Source organism: Apus apus, chromosome 13 (genome assembly GCF_020740795.1).
Source record: "Apus apus isolate bApuApu2 chromosome 13, bApuApu2.pri.cur, whole genome shotgun sequence".
Lineage (NCBI taxonomy): Eukaryota > Metazoa > Chordata > Aves > Apodiformes > Apodidae > Apus > Apus apus.
Window position 1 is genome coordinate 7907788 of NC_067294.1, and position 19804 is coordinate 7927591.

Genomic DNA, 19804 nt, shown 5'->3' on the forward strand with positions numbered 1-19804 from the left:
CAACATTTTATAACAGTTATTTACATATGCTACCAGCAAAACACTAAAGAAAAAGATGAAATAATTTTTGTTCACCTTAATTCAACACTTCAGTTAGAACCTGGATGCAGCATATAGCACTAGTAAGAGTAAATATAAATAGTTCAATGCCCACAGTCTTCCAAAAGAACACCACACGGCTGGATATTTCTACTTCATGCTCCCCAGCATCTCCTACATCTTCCAGACTTTTTCCATGATTAGTGCTGTTCTGTTCCTTCATCACCCTGACAATATATTCAAGTGCATGAAGTTACAACTCGGAGAGGAAGCTTACAGTCCACTGCTAGATTTTGGGAGCAATGTTCTCTTGAAGTATTCCTAAGATAAGTGTAGGAGTGGAGGGCTACATCTCAAGAGTTTCTGATCTTCAAACAACATGTCATCTTAGCATTTCATATTAATGCTCAAATAGCAGCAGAATCTTAAAACACACAGAAACCTTTAAATAGCATGTGCATAGAAAACCCGCAATAGAGAAAACAAGGTATTTATACACTGAAGGTATCAAAATAACAATAAAGAAACATCCATTAATTCAGAATGGAATTTACTTTGAAACATATTAAGGAATCAGAAAGCCTAACAGATCTTAGTCAATGTTTCTGTGCAAACTTAAAAGCCTTGAACATGCCCTGGGGCAAGAGTCAGACCACGCCATTAAAAGCACCATAAGGATTAGGGTTGCTATTGATGTGGGTGGTGTCACTGAGGACACAAGTACAATTCTGGACATTAGATCCACAGAAGATTTGTGAAATGCCATTTCTAATCTTAGGAAAACTAGAATAAACAGAAGCCACAGAGACCGTACATTACAACATTTTCTTTATAGTGATGATAAAGGTATTGGATTGGACAGGGTAAGCCTAATTAGCAAAACTTCTCAAACCTCTGGGAAGCTGCCCACTGTGCTCAGGGACTGAGCAGCAGGAACAAGAAACCTGGTTACACAGTTTAAAGTTTTTTTTCAATGTATATTTCAAGCCAATTACAATATCATGTATACATGGGACTCCTATGTGCATAATATTATGCCTTTAACTATTACTCCAAGGACATCATTGGATTATGCACCTTCTGTTTTCCTTTTTTTAATTTTACAACTGGGAACACTAAAATACTAAAAGCTGAGATGGGAAACTTTCTACATTTTACCACCACTAACAGTTTCCACAATGAGACACCATTCTGCAAATACATGTTTAAAGACTAAGTGCAGAAGAAAAAAAATTACAAACATGTATGTCTATCGTACATATAATTTGAGCATTAATGCTATTCAAGCAAATAGCAATAGTCAAGAAACTAATTCTTTGAAGAAAAAATTAATCTCTTAGAAGGGGAGTGGTCTGAATGAAAAAATGACAACAGAAGCTCTGTTACTGTACAGCACTATTTAGTGAGGTACCAAAGTCTTATAAGAAACAAGTATTTTAACCTTTTGTCATTTAAGGTGCCAAAACAGAATTTTATCTTTTAAACAACTATGTTTTAGAATTATTCTTTCAATGAGAGCTCATACACTAATACTTCAATCTCCTTCTTTCTGTAATTTTGTTAGCAGCTTCCTTATTTTTATAAAGTCTTCTCCACATTTCCTACAACTTTCACAGTAAATAAATGCAAAGCAAACTTTAACATTTGCCCATGACAGATGTTACTGACTCAGAAAAATATCTCATCACTTCACTTGGTGACACAGCAAAAGAGATCACTACAGTGACAGTCTCTAAAGACCTCATGGACAAAACCCAGTAAGAATACACTTGCTCAACTCTACACTGTGCTTCTCGGATTTAAAAAACTAATAGATTGCATTGTCCAACCAGAAAGGACCATAGATGGCATCTGAAAAATAAACAGTTAAGAAATCATTAAATTTCAGCATAAGGAAACCTGGCTTTAATTCTGAGTAAGGAAGAACATCCACAGAAGGTTCAGTTATTCATCTTGCCTATCTCCCATCTAAACTTTGCTATGATTTTTATGGAAAGGCACAGAGGTAAGAACAGAAGTGCTTTCTCCTACAGACAGTTTGTGACCAGCATGGTGGTAACTTCAACATAGACCTCTGAACAGTAAGTTACATCTGGAGGCTCACCTAATGCTCTGCTCCTACAGTTACAGTGCTGGCTTTGTCCCCTAGTAGCTTATTTTCTCCTAACAGCTGGGTTGTCTGCTCCCTGTCAGCTGAGAAGCTAGCAGTCTTCCACTGTAAAACAAGTCCAGGACCCACTAGCTATTGTTCATCTGATCCATGGTGCATGTTTTAGGGATACCAACCAAACACAACAGCAGCATTTTCAGATTTCCCAAAAAAACAGTACAGGGGCTGACAGCTTAAGGCAAATAAGTACGTATAATGTAGCTTTGCTTTTAGATGTTAAGAGACTGCATCCATGTTTGGTTTTTTTTGGTTTTAAAATGAATGCATGCAGTATAAAACTATATGAGCAAAGTGAACATTCAACGTCTGGAGAAAAGGCAGACCCCAGTAACATTTCTGCATTACATAGTTATCTAAAAGACCCCCACCCACAGACATACATGCCTTTAAGATGAAGCTTTTGGAGGGGAAAGAACACACCATATAATCCCCAACATTCATCTTTTATGAGTCATGCATCTGAACTATTTTTAGTTTCTAAATTAAAAGGTTCTTGTGAAGAACTAGAAAAAGATGGAAATGTTTCTAAGAATGCTAAAAAGTTATTTTAATGTTAAATAATCCATTTTTTATCTGTGCGCACCAGTAAGTTTCAACTACTCAGGGTACACAGTAAATAAAAAAAGCTATATAACACGTGTGAGTACAAGATGTGTCTTTCCTACTCCCAGGTGGGGGAATCTGGGCATCTATTAAATTGTTAATTAGTTTCCAGAAACATTTTTTGCAATTAAAAAAATTATTTGATACTTATCCATCTGGGCATGAAACACTTTCAACAGAGCATCTGAATTGGTGAGTTAAAAAAGAAATGATCCTGATCTGCATAGCACCACCTCCCAAACCACTAGAGGCCAGCAGACCATGCAAGAAGCACCCTGCTAAAAGAGGCACTGTATCTTAACTCCACTCATTTCCTTTAGCATTACTTCTTTCCAAGCTCTGGAGGATTAAAGTTCATAATTGGTCCGAATTTGTGTTTCAAGAAACTTCTAGTGTTTAAGTCAAAGAAAGATATATTTCAGCACCAGATTTCATTGTCCCATGATAGTCTGTCACTGCTTTAGAAAGCTCAACATGCAGACTGGTTCACAGACAGAGGACAGAAAGATAAGGCACCATTTGTCCACTTGTTTTCACAGACAATATAATGGACATTCAGGAATTTATGTATCTAATGTTACCAACAATTATTCAGAGAAAAATATATTAATTGCCTTAAAAGTAAAGGTGGTGTTGTCCTCCCCTCAGCCAAACTCATATATTCAATCTTAGCCACCATCTCTCTCCTTGCTGGGTGAAAACTAACTAAAAACATGTAACAAACTAATGCATTTTCATTTTGCTCCTGTCAGTAATGTCACTTCTGTTATAAAACATGCAGCTTAGATTTAGAGCCTTACAGATGAAACATATGGATACCAAATATGAAGCCAGCAGTCCACTTTCAGTGAAGAAACAGATGGGTACCCATCTGCCAAAATGCCTGGTGAAATACCTCAGGTTACACAGAGGTAACAGTGTAACATTAGCTGATACTTGACCATTTGAAGGTTCTTTTAAGCCACTCCTCAGCAGCATTACAAATATAACACCAGTCAATTTAGTACATGAAAACTAGGTATTCTTACACACTTCCTACGCAAGTTGCAATTATGGTTTTTCTGACCAGTGAAACCATCTTCATCACAGTACAGTAGAATGTGAAATACATTTTCAGCTTTTCAAGTTAATAGTTTCATAATTTAAGTGGCAGATGTGCAAGGCAAACTGCACAGAAAGAGATAAGCCAAGAAAAACATCCTGATGGCTGCAAATGAATTACGACTTGTGGGAGGAAGGAACTATAAAGCTATTTCCTGTGCCTTACAACTTCTAATCACAAAAGACTACCAAGTAAACAAGATAACCCAAAGTCCACAATGCACATACACTTTCAAAAAAGACAGTGACTTTAAGAATAAAACTGAAGCCTGTTAGAGAACTCAGAAGATTATTTATAGAAACCACTACTGCATATTGCTGAAGTCTTTCCTTTCAAAGTTTCCACCCTCTCGAGTCACCCAACTGCAGCTCACATTCTTAATGCTTTGGTAATTGCTGTGCTACAGCTGAAGGAGTTTTTACAAATGTCGGGAACATGAGGCAACTAATTACATGGTAGTTTTAAAGCATATTTGAACAAGGAATTAACATTTCCCACCCAAAGTTGATTTAGACTGATTTCATCTCTCCTACTGAAGATTCCCTGCAGTACATGTGTGTTAATATTTTCATAGTCTTATATAAAACCATTGCTTTGGTTTATACCAACAGACAACTGACTACTTTAAATATCTTAATTTGTCAACAATTGCAGAGCTGTAAATAACTTCTCAAACTCACCAAGTTTTTTGCCATGTTCCTATCACTGATTTTGGTTTCTGCCACCTCTATATATCCTATTCCTTCGTCTAAAGCCCAGGCCCATCTTTTTTATTTCCTCATTCTTCAGGGGGTGTTTTGGTTCCAAACACCCACACTAACATTGTTCAGTTAGCATCTTCTAATCTTCTATTATTAGACTTCCTTCACTTCAAATACACATTTTCACAGTTCCATTTTTAAAGGCTTACTGCCATCATTATGCTTATTATACTTAATTCAAAAAATTGTCTTTTAAAAGTTTTACCAAAATAAATGTTATACTCCAGCAAACAATGAATCAGAATACTTCCTTTTAAATTACATTGCTAGAACACCACAGTAGTATTTCCATTGTTTTTCAGTACTAGTTTTTAGGTCACATTTCTTAGTTCAAATTTTAGTAGATCTTAGAATACAATTACACCTAAACCATTGTCAGGACAAATCCAAATAATCTTAAGCATGAAAACGAATTTCACAAACAAGTGGAAAAAAGCTGCCTTTCAAGCAACACCTGACACTTCAGAGGGATAGTTAGATGCTAAAATAGGGACTCTGCTTTTGATTCAGACAGAAAGGCGACACTGTTACTGCTCTTTGCAAGTTTTCAGTCTCCTTGCACTCATCTGAGCATATTTCTGGCTTATCAGATCGAAGTCAAGGCTTCATAGCTCCTATTCCTGCACATGTAGTTGCTTTCAAAGTTCAGTACACTATGTTTAAACAATAGCAGCCATATAGACAAAAAAGAAGTGAAATTACACAACTTGGATAACTTTTTGTAACTGCAGAACTGACTAGATTTATTTTTGCTTAGTCCTCAGGTTTACTTTGCTACTCTGCTCTTTACACTTCAGATTTTTTTCTCCTGTAAAAAGCTGCAACAATTGTATAAACATTTTTTAGGAGTTAACTACATTTCTTTACAGATCTCGGTCAGACTGCACTTCCTCCTTCAAGACTCAGCAAGAGCCACTATGTATTTTCCATCAAGTCCTGCACTTTTAATTTTTTTTCCCCAAAACTGAGTGTTAGGAAACACAGGGCTGTTGTACCTTCTCAGCCCACTGCCCTTTGATATATTCCAGCTGATCTTCATGTTAACATTCTGTAAAGGGTTCATACAGTGGCAGAGAGCTGAGACAGAACCACAGCTGAGGCTAGGAGGGAGCTTTTGTGGTCCCCAACCCACCCACTCCACTCAAGCAGGTTCAGCATGAGCAGACTGCCCAGGATTATGTCTAGACCGGTTCTGAGTATCACCAAGGACAGAGCCCCCCATCATTTCTGGGCAACCCACTCTAAGTCTTCGCAAATCCTTGCAGTAAAAAAGTGTTTTTTGCTCTCCAGATGCAATTTGATGTGTTTTCATTTGTGCCCACTGCCTCTTGCCCAGTCAAGTTTTATGACTATTTATTGTGTCTTCTACAACTATTACTGGGATATGATGTTTTAGTCTTGCTTGCCATAAACAAGTCTTTGATTTCAGGTTGCTCTTCAGAGAGACAAAACTAAAGTTTCTCACTAAACCACACCAGAATAATTATGACAATGAAAAGGGAAAGGAGTGCATGAGGAAAGCAAGCATCACCGAAGAACACAATGGGGGGAAAAATACTTGCACAGAATTTAAATTACTTCAAATGCAGTTCCTAAGAATGACACAATTACTTAATTTTCAGCTTATTATGCTGCAGCCAGTAAATTAACAGAAAACTTTTTAAAAAGAATTCTAATATTTTCCTACTTGAGTTTGTTCATCCTTTAATAGCTCTGAATTATTGTTTCTTCGCAGCTACAAGTGTATCTAGGAATAAAAAACAGTCACCATAATCCTAAATAGACTAAATTAGCTTAATACCTATTTTCTTTTCTCACTCAATTTTCTATGAAGGCAGGACACAACCCAGAAATCCTTCTACTACTGTATTAAGCAGTTGGACAAAGTAACCCTGACTAATAGTTAAATGCAGTTATCCTTCCACAGCTATTCACAGCAGAGCATCCAAAAGTGGGCACAAGCTGTAAGAACACAACAGTTAGAGTTAAGTATTAAGGTATTCATGTTATGATGTTAACATTAATTATCTCATTAAAATCTTCAGATTGGTATCTCACATGAAATGAAAAGGGTAGCTTGGCAAGCTAAAAATCCCACAAGTTCATAAACATGCATTTTTACTCATAGCAAACATTCTTTTTTTAAAATTAGTCCAGCAAATTACACACAAATTAACTTCCAAAATGCTATGCCATGTTTATTTGTGTAGCATAATGATGTTTCCTCTCCTTTCATAGGTATCATTTGTTAAACTGGTTCCTCCAGGAGATCAAGTAACTTACGTCCTAAAAAGGCAACAAGAGCTGTTTCATTTGCCTTGGAGCCCCACTTTCTAGTTCCTTTCCACTTACTGATGGTAATTTCAAATTACACTGTGTATTTGCAACAAGCCAATTTCACTATCATTCAATACAGGAAATGTTTATTTACTTGCTAATGGTAAGATTACTGGATTTTTATTATCTTATGTCTGCAGCTACAGAAGTTACAGTTATGGTGTAACTAACAAAAACCTGACACTGGCAGTTTAAAGGCTAAGAGACTCCACTTTCCAATTAGAAGTCGATTAGCACAAAGTTTTCAAGCTGTTTCAAGAAACATAGTCATGTTTGGTAGCCAGGAGAGATAAACCACTGTGATAAAAGTTAACTCATTTAGACAATAAACACCTTTGAACAGAAGGTTGCTTTTCCCCCACCTCTCTGAACAGCCTGTAATGTACATGAGGATGCTTCTAAACAGCTTCACAGGATGGGAAGAGCAACCAACATGAAAAACATTTATTGTTATGAGTCAGAATAGAGGAAAAAAAACAATGTACTCCCTAACTCCCAATAGGTCTCATTATTATTACAACAGATTAAAAAAAAATGCAGGTCAGTCTCATTAAACAAGTTGAATATACACTAATATTTCTAATTGTATCCCAAATGAGCCAGTTAATATCTATTAAGCATGCAATCAATATTTAACTGGTTAGGCTAGGACAGACTATTTGGATGAGGGGAGGTAAGACAGCTTTGAGGCACCTTCCTTAAAACCCAGAGATACATACTAACACTACTGATTTTGCCACATTTATTTCAGCTTTAGTGGCATACTAAGCACATCTAAAAAGCTTTAATCTGCTTAAAATAGTCTACGTAGCATACCTCTCTCACCACTCTATAATAACTGAAAAATATACCACCAGTATTTCTAATATTATCAGCTGCACTTTTAAATTGAATTGGAAGCATCTCTCAAAGGAAGATCTGTTGGATTCTGAGATCACTTCCAGCCTGAATAATTCAAAGTAGTACCATTCAATCTATAGCCTTTCTCCCAAATTTGGGATCCAAGAGTGGAATCAGAAATATCAATGCATATTCCTCAACACAACAGTGATTATCAACTTGGAAAGGTTTGCTCAGGAGCTTGAAGTAGTGATATACAAAATAGAAGAGGAAATTTAAGAAATTTAAGCTTAGAACTTAACTTTGTGATCTTTTAGAGCAGTTTTGCAGCTAGCAAACTACTAATAGTGCAGTTTCAAATTATAAAGTAAGGTTAAAATGTATCACCACCAAAACCAGGTCCCAGCCTATCTTCCTGTCCTTTCACCTACCAACACAAGTGCTTGTGGAGCCACAAGCACCTGCTTATGCAGCTCGCTGTCAAATCAGTTATGAACCCTAAAAGCTTGGGCTTTCCTTAGCTCTATCAGCAAGATAGCACAAACAAATACTGAACTACACGGCAGCTGCATAAAGCTGGCAAAGACCAGGTATAAAAATGAGACTTTTTTAGTGGAAGAATAATCTTAGAGCTTCTCAACCTGTTTGTGAAACCACACGTAGGGGTGTACTTCAAGCACTAACCATGTACCTTGCCCTACTTTGGCCCCAGCCACTTATTCCTACCCAAATATCATTCCTTTCTCTATGCCAGTACAAATATTTGTGTGACCATGGAGTTAACTATACCAGGGAGCTGATCCAGTGGAGAATTATTGGCAAAAACAACTGGTTAGTCTGAGAGATTCTCTCATCGAGCAGAATGTGTGCTAGTGCCAGCAAAAGGGAGAGAGAAGTGTGCAGTCTGTGGCAGACGGAAGGCTGTGAAACCTCTTTCACCTTCAGCCTACGCCTACACTGACTGTGAAACTACAACCTAGGATTTCATGACTTAGGCTGTGTTTTTGTATCTGTGATAGTACTGTTGGCATCTGAGACTTCAGGGCAACTAGAAGAGGAGACTCAGTCATGTGTTCCTGTGTCCTCCACTTTAACTGTAACATGGGCTTTTTCTCTCTCCTCTCCTCTTTCCTCCCATCTCAATGCTGCTTCCTCAGATGTGTGACACAAACACGTGAGCAGCTGTATGACAAACGAGTCTAGGGATCTAATCTAACTAACTTACAAACAACCTACAAAGTCCTTTTGGGGGAGAAACAAAGGAAGAGAGAAAGACTCCAATTGGATCTGCTCCTCTATCCAGTTCCCAGCACAATAACCCAAACCACCACACTTAAACAGCACACGGCAAAGGAATAAATAAGTAACAAATACCTTTTCTAACACCGTTATGAAAAAAAACCGCTCTGAGAGGTTCTCTCTGAGAACCACAGCCTACTTAGCATCCCAGAAAGACGTTAACTACCAACCTGTAACAGTTTCACGTGACCTTACCTTCACAGATGCTTGTCTCTTAAAAAATAAAATGCACCCCAATTAGAATTAGATCATAGTTTTCAGAGAGGCAGAATAGAGGGACTGCTTGTCATGAAAGAGTTATGCTCTCCTACACAATTGGTCTTTCTAAAGGGACTACAGAGCATCCCTAAAAGAAAGTTTTAGCTACACTACAACTGTTTATTCCAAATGGAACAGGTAATTAATTAAAACTCATGCTCCAAACTGAAGGACAACAGCAGCTGCCAATCTCTGGCTACAACTGGGTCTGTATTAGACCTAAGTCAGCAAGATCCAGGACACATTAAGGAGCTGGAAAAAGACCAATTGCAAAACTGAGTATTTTATTCACTTTGTACACTTGCTACCAATTTAGTTTTTCATTTTTGTGTCCTAGATTAGTTCTGCTTTATGAATTAAAAAAAAATTGAGATAAGCATTTAAACAAAGTCTGTAAAACAGTCAAATTTAAAGAGAAATGTATGCTGCTGCTCATCTTTGTTTTAGTAAAAAAGCTATTAAAGGGAGTAGTTGTCCTACTTTTTCCAAAACCAAGGCATCTCAATTTTCCCCTCCTTTTTAAAATACTGTTGTAGTATTAGTCTGGAACACATAGTGGTAATTTGGAAGTTGAAGTTTCACTTCAAGCACATGCAAGCAATTGTTTGGAACATCCTTGAATCAACAGGTCACATTCTGCATGTTGGAGATGAGTTCCCCAACTTCAAATGGGCCTTCTCTTATGACTTGTGGACAAGCTGTATCCCAAATTTCAGAACAATGAGAGAAATGATGGAAGCTCCAAAATGAAGCATACTATTCTTAAGAGCAACACATTTTTGTCTTCTAAACCTACCATCCTACGAGATGCTCCACTTGTTCACCAACATGTCATCCCTGTTTTTACAAAAGCTTATTATATTCACATAAATACAGAAATTCATTTAAAACTTGAAATGAATGGAGGCAGATATGGGATACAAGAGTCAGACCAGAATTTCAAGACTGCATCTTAGGACCACCAAAATGTTTAGAGTTGTACTTGAAATAGGCAAGCCTGAGGAAAGAAAGCAATAGCATGCTCCACATACAAAGCATTGTGCAAATGTAATTATATCTTGCATATGAAAGAATTACGCAAATCAGCTAATATTTCATAATATACTAGCTGGCAACACAACCAACAGGAATTAGCACAGAACTGAGTTAAGCACCTTCATCCTTTTGACCACAGCTGCACGCTGTGATGGAGGTAAGGCTCTTATCTTTGACCAGCTTCATTTGTTTCCCAAACAGAAGCCTAGTCTTACTCCTGGCGGGGTGATGCAAAGCTGTTTTTAAAATACACTTCAAGGACATACTTGTCATCAGACACACACACATCATTTGGATTCTCTGAACATACATAAGGCCAACACCTTAGATAGCCTTATGCAATGTAATACAAATGCTTGTTAGTTCCCACGGGGTGTAAAACTGCAATAATACAGTTGAAAGAGAACTAACAAAAGCACCACTTGAAGGTGTGTGTTGATGAAACTTGTGCTTAGTCACAACCATCTTATGCTGACTCTTGACATACACTTCAGCTTATGATTTGCCTGCTTTTGATTACTCCACTAATTGAATATTCAAATGGGGAGAATGACATACCTATGTACATGAGATAACAGAAGCTAACACTTTCGAAGATACTTATCACCAATGCTAAATTACATGGCCCAAAGACTAGAACAATTTTTTTTCCTTATTAAAAGCAGCAACATTTTGGAAGTTTTTAAAGGGAGGAGAAAAAAATAAGTGCTGTGACAAGTGCTTGGCAGATACAGCCAGACACTGCTGCAAAGCCAAATTACATGTCCAAATACAGTCTTCCTTTGCATTCCCAAGACTATTTCTTCTCAGAAGCAGAGGACAAGTCCTTACAGTGCTGGAGATAATAATCATCACCTTGCTTGTAATAATGATATAAAATGCTGTTCTTAAAGCGGTTATCAGCAGGACAGCTCTTAAGCAGCAATAGAAGGATAACTCATGCAGTGAGGGTAACTGTCCCTCACACATAACGACGGAAGTGTTCACTGCTCTGAAGATCTTGCTTATGCAAACCAAAATAAATCTTAAATATAAAGAAAACTAAATGATCCTGGAACTGGAGCAAGGGAGTTTACAGCAAGGTCAGACAGCAATGGACTAGTGTTGGGCAGTTATTTATCCTTTTGCTGCTATAACATCTGCTAATATTAAAGTAGCAAACAGCACTTCATCACAGGACAGCTCAACAGTGTGGGTGAACAAATTCACAAACCCCAGGAAAATCGCCTTTAAACAAGAACAGTTACAGGCAGTAATTAGTAATTAGGACAGGGGACTTAGAAACCCTACCTGATCCCCCTATGTAGGATCCTACTTTTATGCTGGTCAAACATAAGCATACAAAAGGAAATAAGCAAGTGGAAGTTAATTCTAAGACATGTAATTGTAAATTGCTGGTATGCATTTACCATATTAATAAGTACAATGCAGGCATAATATGAGCTAGCAGAAAACAATATGATACTGGAAGTCAGGAGATCCAGAGTTTAAACTCTTACAAACTCACTGTGACTTGGTTTAATTGAAACAATTTTCTTTTTAGTTTTCCTCATCTGCCCAGTGGGGGCAATCCAGAAACCTCCACTCCTCAGCTAAAGAGCCAGGTCTAATTTACATGCCATGCTTTAGGCTACAACAGCTAGGAACTGCAACGACAATCGAAGCAGTAATTCACTCTACTAATAATTTACCCTTCTCTTAACAGCTTGAATAATGAGAAGTACTAAAGAAAACATGCTGTTTATTAACTAAAAGAACTTCTCCCCTACCTAGTTGGATTGAAGCTGATGACAGCAGCTCCTTTCATTCTTTCTCCTTGCATAGATGTAACATCAGGACAAATGACAGGATACTAGTGCCTAACTCTACAAATAAATTCTCAAGTATACAAGCACAACAATCACTTCTAAATAAGACAATTTGCTCTCCATTTAAAAACAACCCAAAATATTACATACTTGGGCAATTTATCAAGCTTGCAAAACATATGAAAACTTAGCTCTGTAACACTTCAACTCCCACTGTTCAAAATGAGGGTGTGCAAATACATTCCTGTTGGGTCACTAGAAAGGTGTGGCTAAGAGCAATACTAGCAAAGCAGTCAGGACTCAGCTAGGTGGACAAACAACTGAATTGGAAAGGGGATGGAAAAACACAGGGATGGCAGCTGTCATATTCCTAACACTGGCAAGAAATCCATGTTTTCTCTTGTTTTTAAGTATACATCCAAGAAGCTCAAAGACTCAGTGACAACTATCTCACCCACCTTAACTAATTCAAATGAAGATCTGGATTATACCGTCCTTACTCCATGCAGATCTGTCATCTTGACCACATTTTTAATTAGATTGTTTTTTACCTTTTGATGTGTGGAAAGTGCTTAAAATGAGCTCTCGTATATTCTGGTCATGCATCTAGAAGATGACAAAAGCTAAGAATGGTAATGAAGTTTTAAAGAAAGTAGTTACAAAGTCTCATCACATTGTGACGCAGACAGGTAACTAATCTCAACGGGTACAAAGGTCTTCCATCCCACTTACTGAATGTCATGCATGCCTGTCACAGAAATTAATTAATAAAAATGTTAAGTTATAATTGCACCTTGTATTAAGAGAGGAATTATCGCCATGAGGAGTCCAACTAGCCTTGTTAAGCATATACGCACAAACGCTGTCTCCTGCTTTAAGCAGAAGAACCTTGTGCTAGGTTTACAACATATGCTAACATCTCTGGAAAATAAGAATCAGCAGATTCTGCTCCAAGAAAAGACAATTCAACAAAACCAGAGAGACAGGCTGGCTTTTGAACTTGGCTACCAAGCAAAGCTAGTACCTTTCTGCTTCTGTCAAGGTAAAAATTGTTTTAACGGGGTTTCTTTTGAATAAAAACCCACAGGGTTTCTTTGTGGAACTCCCCTAGAAATTTCACAGGGAACACAAGGCACAATATATACTTATCTAACATTAAAAAAGGAAGTTACCAAGTTGCATAATACCCTAGATTTCCAGAGCTACGACTCCAGAACTCTATCTCAGGGACTGCAAACTTTTGCCAGTGCTTTTATCACATAGTAGGGAGATGGTTGTTTGAGTCCTTTCATGGTTTGCTTATCAAAGTAAGGATGCACCTATGCCAATAAAAATTTGACATTTGTCATGTAAGCTGCTCCAACACAGTATTGGTCAGACTGCAGATCCTTAGCCTCATGTAGCCCACAAGCAGTTTAAAAGCAAGGCTCACCTTCAAGTTTCATCAACACTACAGGGCTACTTTGGAGCAGGCATGGGGTGACTTAACCTCATCTATGGGAGCTGTGGAACATCCAAAACTAATGTCACCAGGTCATCCAGAGACATAGCTGCAAAACCCATCGTGCAGCAGAGCAGTGGGGACAGCTGGTGACCAGCATACTTCCCACCTGCCAAATGCTCTTAGAGCTCACACTCCCACCAGCTATCTAAAGCATGCAGTGTGTGCCTCTGTCACATTCAGATGTTCATATGCAGCTCATTAGCTCAGACACATGGACACCTCTTGCATGTAATGCTCAGGCTACACATTTCTACTGCAGACCCAACCTAAGTCAGTAATAAAACAGAATCAAATCCACTGCATTACTCCAGGAGTGACTCAGAACTGCCACCGGACTCACTAAGTTTGCATCAAGCACCACCCTGGATTTGAGCCACCAGAAACCTCTGCCATTTAAACTGAGTTTACTGTTATAGAGCAAACAAGTTGAACATAGAGGGCTGCATTTATAGTTTACTTTCTAATTCAGTTTTGACCTACTTGGGGAAAAGAAACCATACAAGTAAACATCTAAAAAAAAGTGAAAAGCTGCCTCCTGTAGCTAATTTAGTCACAATAAAATAACTTTAAATAGAATTTATTCCAGAAGAAATAAGAAAATTTAAACCTACACCCTCTAAACTACAAGCTAACCAGAAACTCAATATAATTCCATATTTAAAGAACTCTCACATACATGGAAGTACCTGGGAAGAAACCGGAGGGTGAAAGAAGTTTGACATTTATCTACAAACTGCAAGAATAAAGCTTTTGACAAGAAAACTTTACTAGGCACAGACAGGCTTTATTAGTTATCTGGTTCAAGCCCATTTAGAAACAAGGTATTACTCTTCACTCATAACTAATTAAGGTATTTAAAATTTAAGGAGCAGGAGTTATATTAGCAACTAAGAACAATGAGGCTAATAAAAGGGAGAACAAGACACCTAAAGTATCTTGTCATATCTTAGAACGGTCTAAATCTAATACTCCATCACACAGTCTTCCCAAAATTCCTATGCAATAAAACTTACCATTCAGCATAAAAAGACCCCTGTCTAATGCACAAGTAGATCCCTATTTTTAAGTTTCTAGGAAATGCTACAATACAAATAATAGAGGTGATCCTAGTGTGAAGAAAACTACAAAGCAAAACTGACCCAGTGAACTTGACTGGTCAATTTCTACCACACTGAAGAAAACAAATATCAAATACTTCAATAATACTAAATACAAACTTGAATTCTTACTGTGTATTTTGCAGTTGTTGACTTATTTTTTGGTTCTAAATCTTTGAAGTATTTTAATAGGTTACTGTTTTACTTGGGGGTTTTGTTGTTAAAGAAGCCTGCAGAAATTGAAAAAAAAAAAATTAATAGTAGCTTAACCATGTATCATTGCTTACTGAACTTTCACGCACTGAAAAATCTGAAAATTGTTCAATTTAAGTCCTACAATTTGAAGTACCTCTGACCAAACCAAGCTGTCAGCCACCTGAAGCCCAGACAAGGGATAAAAAAAACAGCTGAGTATGTTGAAATTCTAAGATAAGTATCAGCTGAATATAGAACCAAGATGTAGAGCTAACCACCACCACAAAGCCACCAGAGTTTGAACTAGTAAAATTTCAAGCTATTTGCACATTTTCAAAATCTTCATATAATCATATTCCTTTTTTAAGGAAAGAGACTTACTCCTTAAAGTTCAGTATGTTCCTGCCACAGCATAAGCAGTTGTTTATGAGGCAGATAATATTGCTTAGCCTTTTCTGCAGAGAATTTTGTAAGTCATGGCATTAAGACAGAAAACATTATGACAAATCTGCAACACACACAACGCAACTATTGATTTTGATGTCTCTAAATACTATTTACTCTGCAGGCCCCACTTTCCCCTTGCCCTCTTTTTTTTTTTTTAATTTAAATATACAGTCTCCTTTATTTGGATAATATTACTCCCAGAAACTGAAGTTTATTCCAAAAACATTTTTTTATTATTTGAAATGTCCACTTCTTGCACATGATTTGGAATTCAAATGTCTTTTCCAAACTGGATTCTGACATACTGTTTGGCTTAATTTATGAAATATCCTTCAAGTAAATATTTTAACAACAGTGAGTGTTACAATGCTATAGTGATCATTAATCCTACACAAATAAAGAGTACACAAGGAAAACAGAGAAATACTTGGCTTCCCTGAGAGATTTTGGAGCTCAAGACCGGCCTATTTGGGTTGTGCTACTATATACCTCCTTTGCCACATTATTAAAACTACTTCAGCAAGGGCTGTCTTTCCATGCAAGGAGCTGTAAAAAGTTAACAACCTCCCCAGGAGAAGTCCTATTCACAGTGATTTTTTGACATCATCTGCTTCTTGGCCTAGAAAAGTCTCAGTCTGGTATGCAGCACCGTAAGCAAAACACTCGATTATCACAAATAAGCTGCCATTTCTCTTCAGTTTGCTCTCTTTAAGCCTACACATGAAACAGTTTAAGAACTATTTGGAGAAACAAAAGTAACAAATGTTCAAAACGGAACCTCAATTTAGAAAGACTCACCCTGTGACTTCTAAGGCTAGACACAACTATTAGTCCATATAATGTCATTTGGTATATACTAATCTACAGACCTTCAGCCAGTTACTCCTCTAAGTGACCCATAATTCATGGAAAAGTGCTCCAAGTTTGCCCCAAAAGTTTTCTATTTAAGGAGGCAAAACATAATTTTTGTTAAGTTCTCCATCATATTAATTTTTTCTCATGCCAAAAATAAAGGAGTGGCTGAAAAACGTAATTATAACATCAGCTTCTCAAGTTGCAACACAGTGACCATGATAACCAAGACTACAGCCAAGTTTTCAGTGGGAGGACGCTCTAAACAAGGAAATAAACTGGCAAATATCTGAGGCATTTAAGTGTTGAAGGGGTGGGACAGAGTATTTAACTCCTCTATCATGCTCCAATTCTGAAAGGGTGGAATCAATGGCAATTACAGTAGGGACCTGTCCTTAGGAAGGAGAAAAACAGAAGAGCATCTGGTGACTTGGAAGAACTCTGAAAATATACTGCTGCGTACAGGTGGCTTTTCACTCCCCTCCTTCTTTGAGTGACTTCTCTGTTTCTTCCTGAAGGGCCTGCGGGCCATGACAAGGCCAGCAGAGACAGATTTTAAGGCCTCATGTACCAAACGAGTACACACTCCTGGGACCCCGGCAGAGAATGGGGTGCTCAAAGAAGTGCAGCTCTCCAAGAGCTGGAAGGGCCCAGATAAGCCCAAGAGGGGCGGGAAAGCAGCCAGCCATAATGGAAAGGCCACAGACTACCTGGAAAGCAGTCCCTGCCTGTCGAAGGGGCCAAAGCCGCTCCAGGAGTGACGGGCAGGGGACCACGCCGGGCAGTCACTGGGGGAGCAGGGAGGGAGACGGGGAGAAGGAGAAGGGGATCAGCCGGGCAGGGACTGGGTGTGAAGCAGCCACCTCAGCAGGGGGAGGGGCAGCGGCCATGTTGTGAGAGAGGCGCGGGGAGCACGAGCCCGACCGAGGGGCCACGACCCAGGCCCCCCGGCCCCCGCCCCGCCCGCCCGCGCCCCGCCGTACTCACGCCTTGTCCACCAGCTCCCGCACTTTCCACATATTGAGCATGGCGCCGACCGCCTGGAGACCTCCTCGGCCTCACTGCCCTCCGCCGCCGGCCCCAGGAGGCCCCGCTCGCCGCGCTCCGGGCCGCCCCGCGCCAGGCCCGCTCCGGCTCCTCGCCGCCTCCGCCGAGCGAGGGACGCGCCGCCGCTCCCGGAAATGGAGGGTCTCGCTGCCGCGCTGCCTGCCGGGAGATGTAGTCTTCCCTGCGATGCGCCAGGGCGGGAAGGGCGCGCCCCCCCGCAAGGCCTGCTGGGAGCCGAACGCCGGCTGGGCGCGGGGCCTGCTGGGAGTTTTAGTCTCCGCCGAGGAGCGGCCCGGCCGGGCCTGGGCACGGGGCGGCGGCGGCGGCCTCGGTCTGTGCCCTGGCTCCGTGCCCTGGCTCCGTGCCCTGGCTCCGTGCCCTGGCTCCGTGTCCTTCGTGCTTTTGGGGCGCGGGTACAGCCCGGCTCTGCACCCCGCTGAGGCATCTAGCTTGTGCTAAGCCTCCTGACCCAGGCGAGGCACAGGATGGCCCGTGCCAGTAGAGCACAAAACACGGGTGGAAAAGTCGTGTCTGACTAGAGTGTGGTTTTATACCCGGCTTTTATTGCGAGGAATCAATTTAAGAGCAGGATTTTGTCTTTATGACTGCCTGTTTGCCAGCCGTGGTGTATGGATTGCAGTGAATTTTGGGTGGACTTTCTGGAGTCTTCCTGCAGGCCAAGACTTGGGTTTCTACAAGAAATGTGACTCAGGAGAATGGATGAAAGGGTGCAGCAAGTGCACTAAGGTGGCACAGTCCATCATGACACAGCACATGCAGGAGCCTTGTCTCCACTTGTCAAGAAAGACTAGGTCAATTGACAAAGATTCAAGAACAATGACATGCATTAAAGCTGCTCCAGGAGAGTGTTAAGTGTTTTAAAATACTGTTCAACAAGCATTGCAAGACCATCTTCAAATGTTGCCTATGCAGGATATTGAACAGGAATCACAGCTTCCTGGCTATGATGAAAACAGTGAAGTCAGTGAAGTGATGTTATATTCAGAATTACAACATCATTACATAAATTTACTTTTGTTCTCTATCAATTTGTTTTCAATACGAGTTAGAATGACCAATCATGATGGGAGCTTCTTCTTCTGAAGAGAAGTGGAAATCAAATATTTCACAGGACACAGAGTGCCTAGGTATTATAGTTAGTAGTCAATGATACATTCTTCATGTGCATTTCTTGTTTATGTGTTTGTGTCATAAATGACATATTTTGTCTAAATATAAATCTACAAACTTTTACCCAAAGGCAACATACATCTGTAAACTTTTGCCTTTTAATTGCTTGCTCAGAGCAAGCAAAAAAAAACAACACAGTAGACAGACCAGTTGCAACTACACTTACTGATCAAAATTTGGTGGTTCTTAGAACTATTCAGAAAAGCTGAACAGCTGATCACCTGCCCATTTTCTGACATCCCATTGTATCTTTTTACATAGGTACTTTTGTCTCCTGAATATCTCAGTGAAATCTGTTTGCATATACGAACATCCTGAATGGATAAGCAAACCCAGAATCCTCTCACAGACAGTAGTATTAGATGTTCATGTAAAGAATACAAGAACTGGTGAGTGTGGATTGATAAATCCCCAGGCACATTTTTCCCATTGTCAGTTTTCTGTGGCTTAGGGACTTAGTTCTGGAGTATTGGTGCTGAAGTTTTCTGTTTAGGAGCACTCAGTGGACTTTTATTTTATGAATTGGACTGACTGCATTTTGAATCCTTTTTGATTATCTTACACAACATCGTGTGGCAATGAATTCTGTTACAACTGTTGTGTGAAAAAGTAGTTCCTTTTGTATGTTTTCAATCATCTGCTTAACAGTATTACTAGTTAAAGTAGTGTGAGAAGTAGTATAGAACAATTCCCTGTTGCTCCTTTCCTTGTCGGTGGCTTATTTACAAATCTATACATTTCCTACTGCACTGTTTTCTTCCCTGTGCCTAAGACTTTCAGTGTACTTAGTTTTCTCTTTGTTCAGAAGCTGTGCCATACCTTTCCAATTCTACTGTATCATTGTGAAACTGAAGGGATAAAACCAGCACTGCAGTAGTGAAGACACTGAACAGCCTAGTGATGATTTGTGGGGGATTTTTTGCCCAATTCCCTTCATAAGCATTCTGAACACAGTTTGCCTTTATTTAATGCTGCTGAACACTGAGATGATGATATTGTAGTGACTGGTTGTAGTTGGTGTTTAACTGAACTCACCATCAGTTTTGGTGTCCCAACAAATATGGGGCACATTGACATGTGCCTTTCCATCAAGGACTGGGAGGAGGAAGATCCTTCATTGCATATTGTAACACCTGGCAATGCAAGCTAGATGAGGAGTCTTGCTCTTCATTTTTTTTCTGTGAGTAAACTGAAGACATTGGTCTTCACGAGTAGGAGA

The 19804-nt window shown here is 39.3% G+C and overlaps 1 protein-coding gene across 1 annotated transcript in view; it reads right to left on the reverse strand.

Moving 5' to 3' along the window:
• CLINT1 (clathrin interactor 1) overlaps positions 1-17522 on the reverse strand; it is a 45626-nt gene extending 28104 nt beyond the window's left edge. Inside the window, exon 1 of the mRNA XM_051631530.1 lies at positions 17335-17522. Within this exon, the coding sequence (XP_051487490.1) occupies positions 17335-17375 (41 nt within the window). The 5' untranslated portion in view covers positions 17376-17522. The remainder of the gene's footprint in view (positions 1-17334) is intronic.
• Between the last annotated feature and the right edge of the window lie 2282 nt (positions 17523-19804).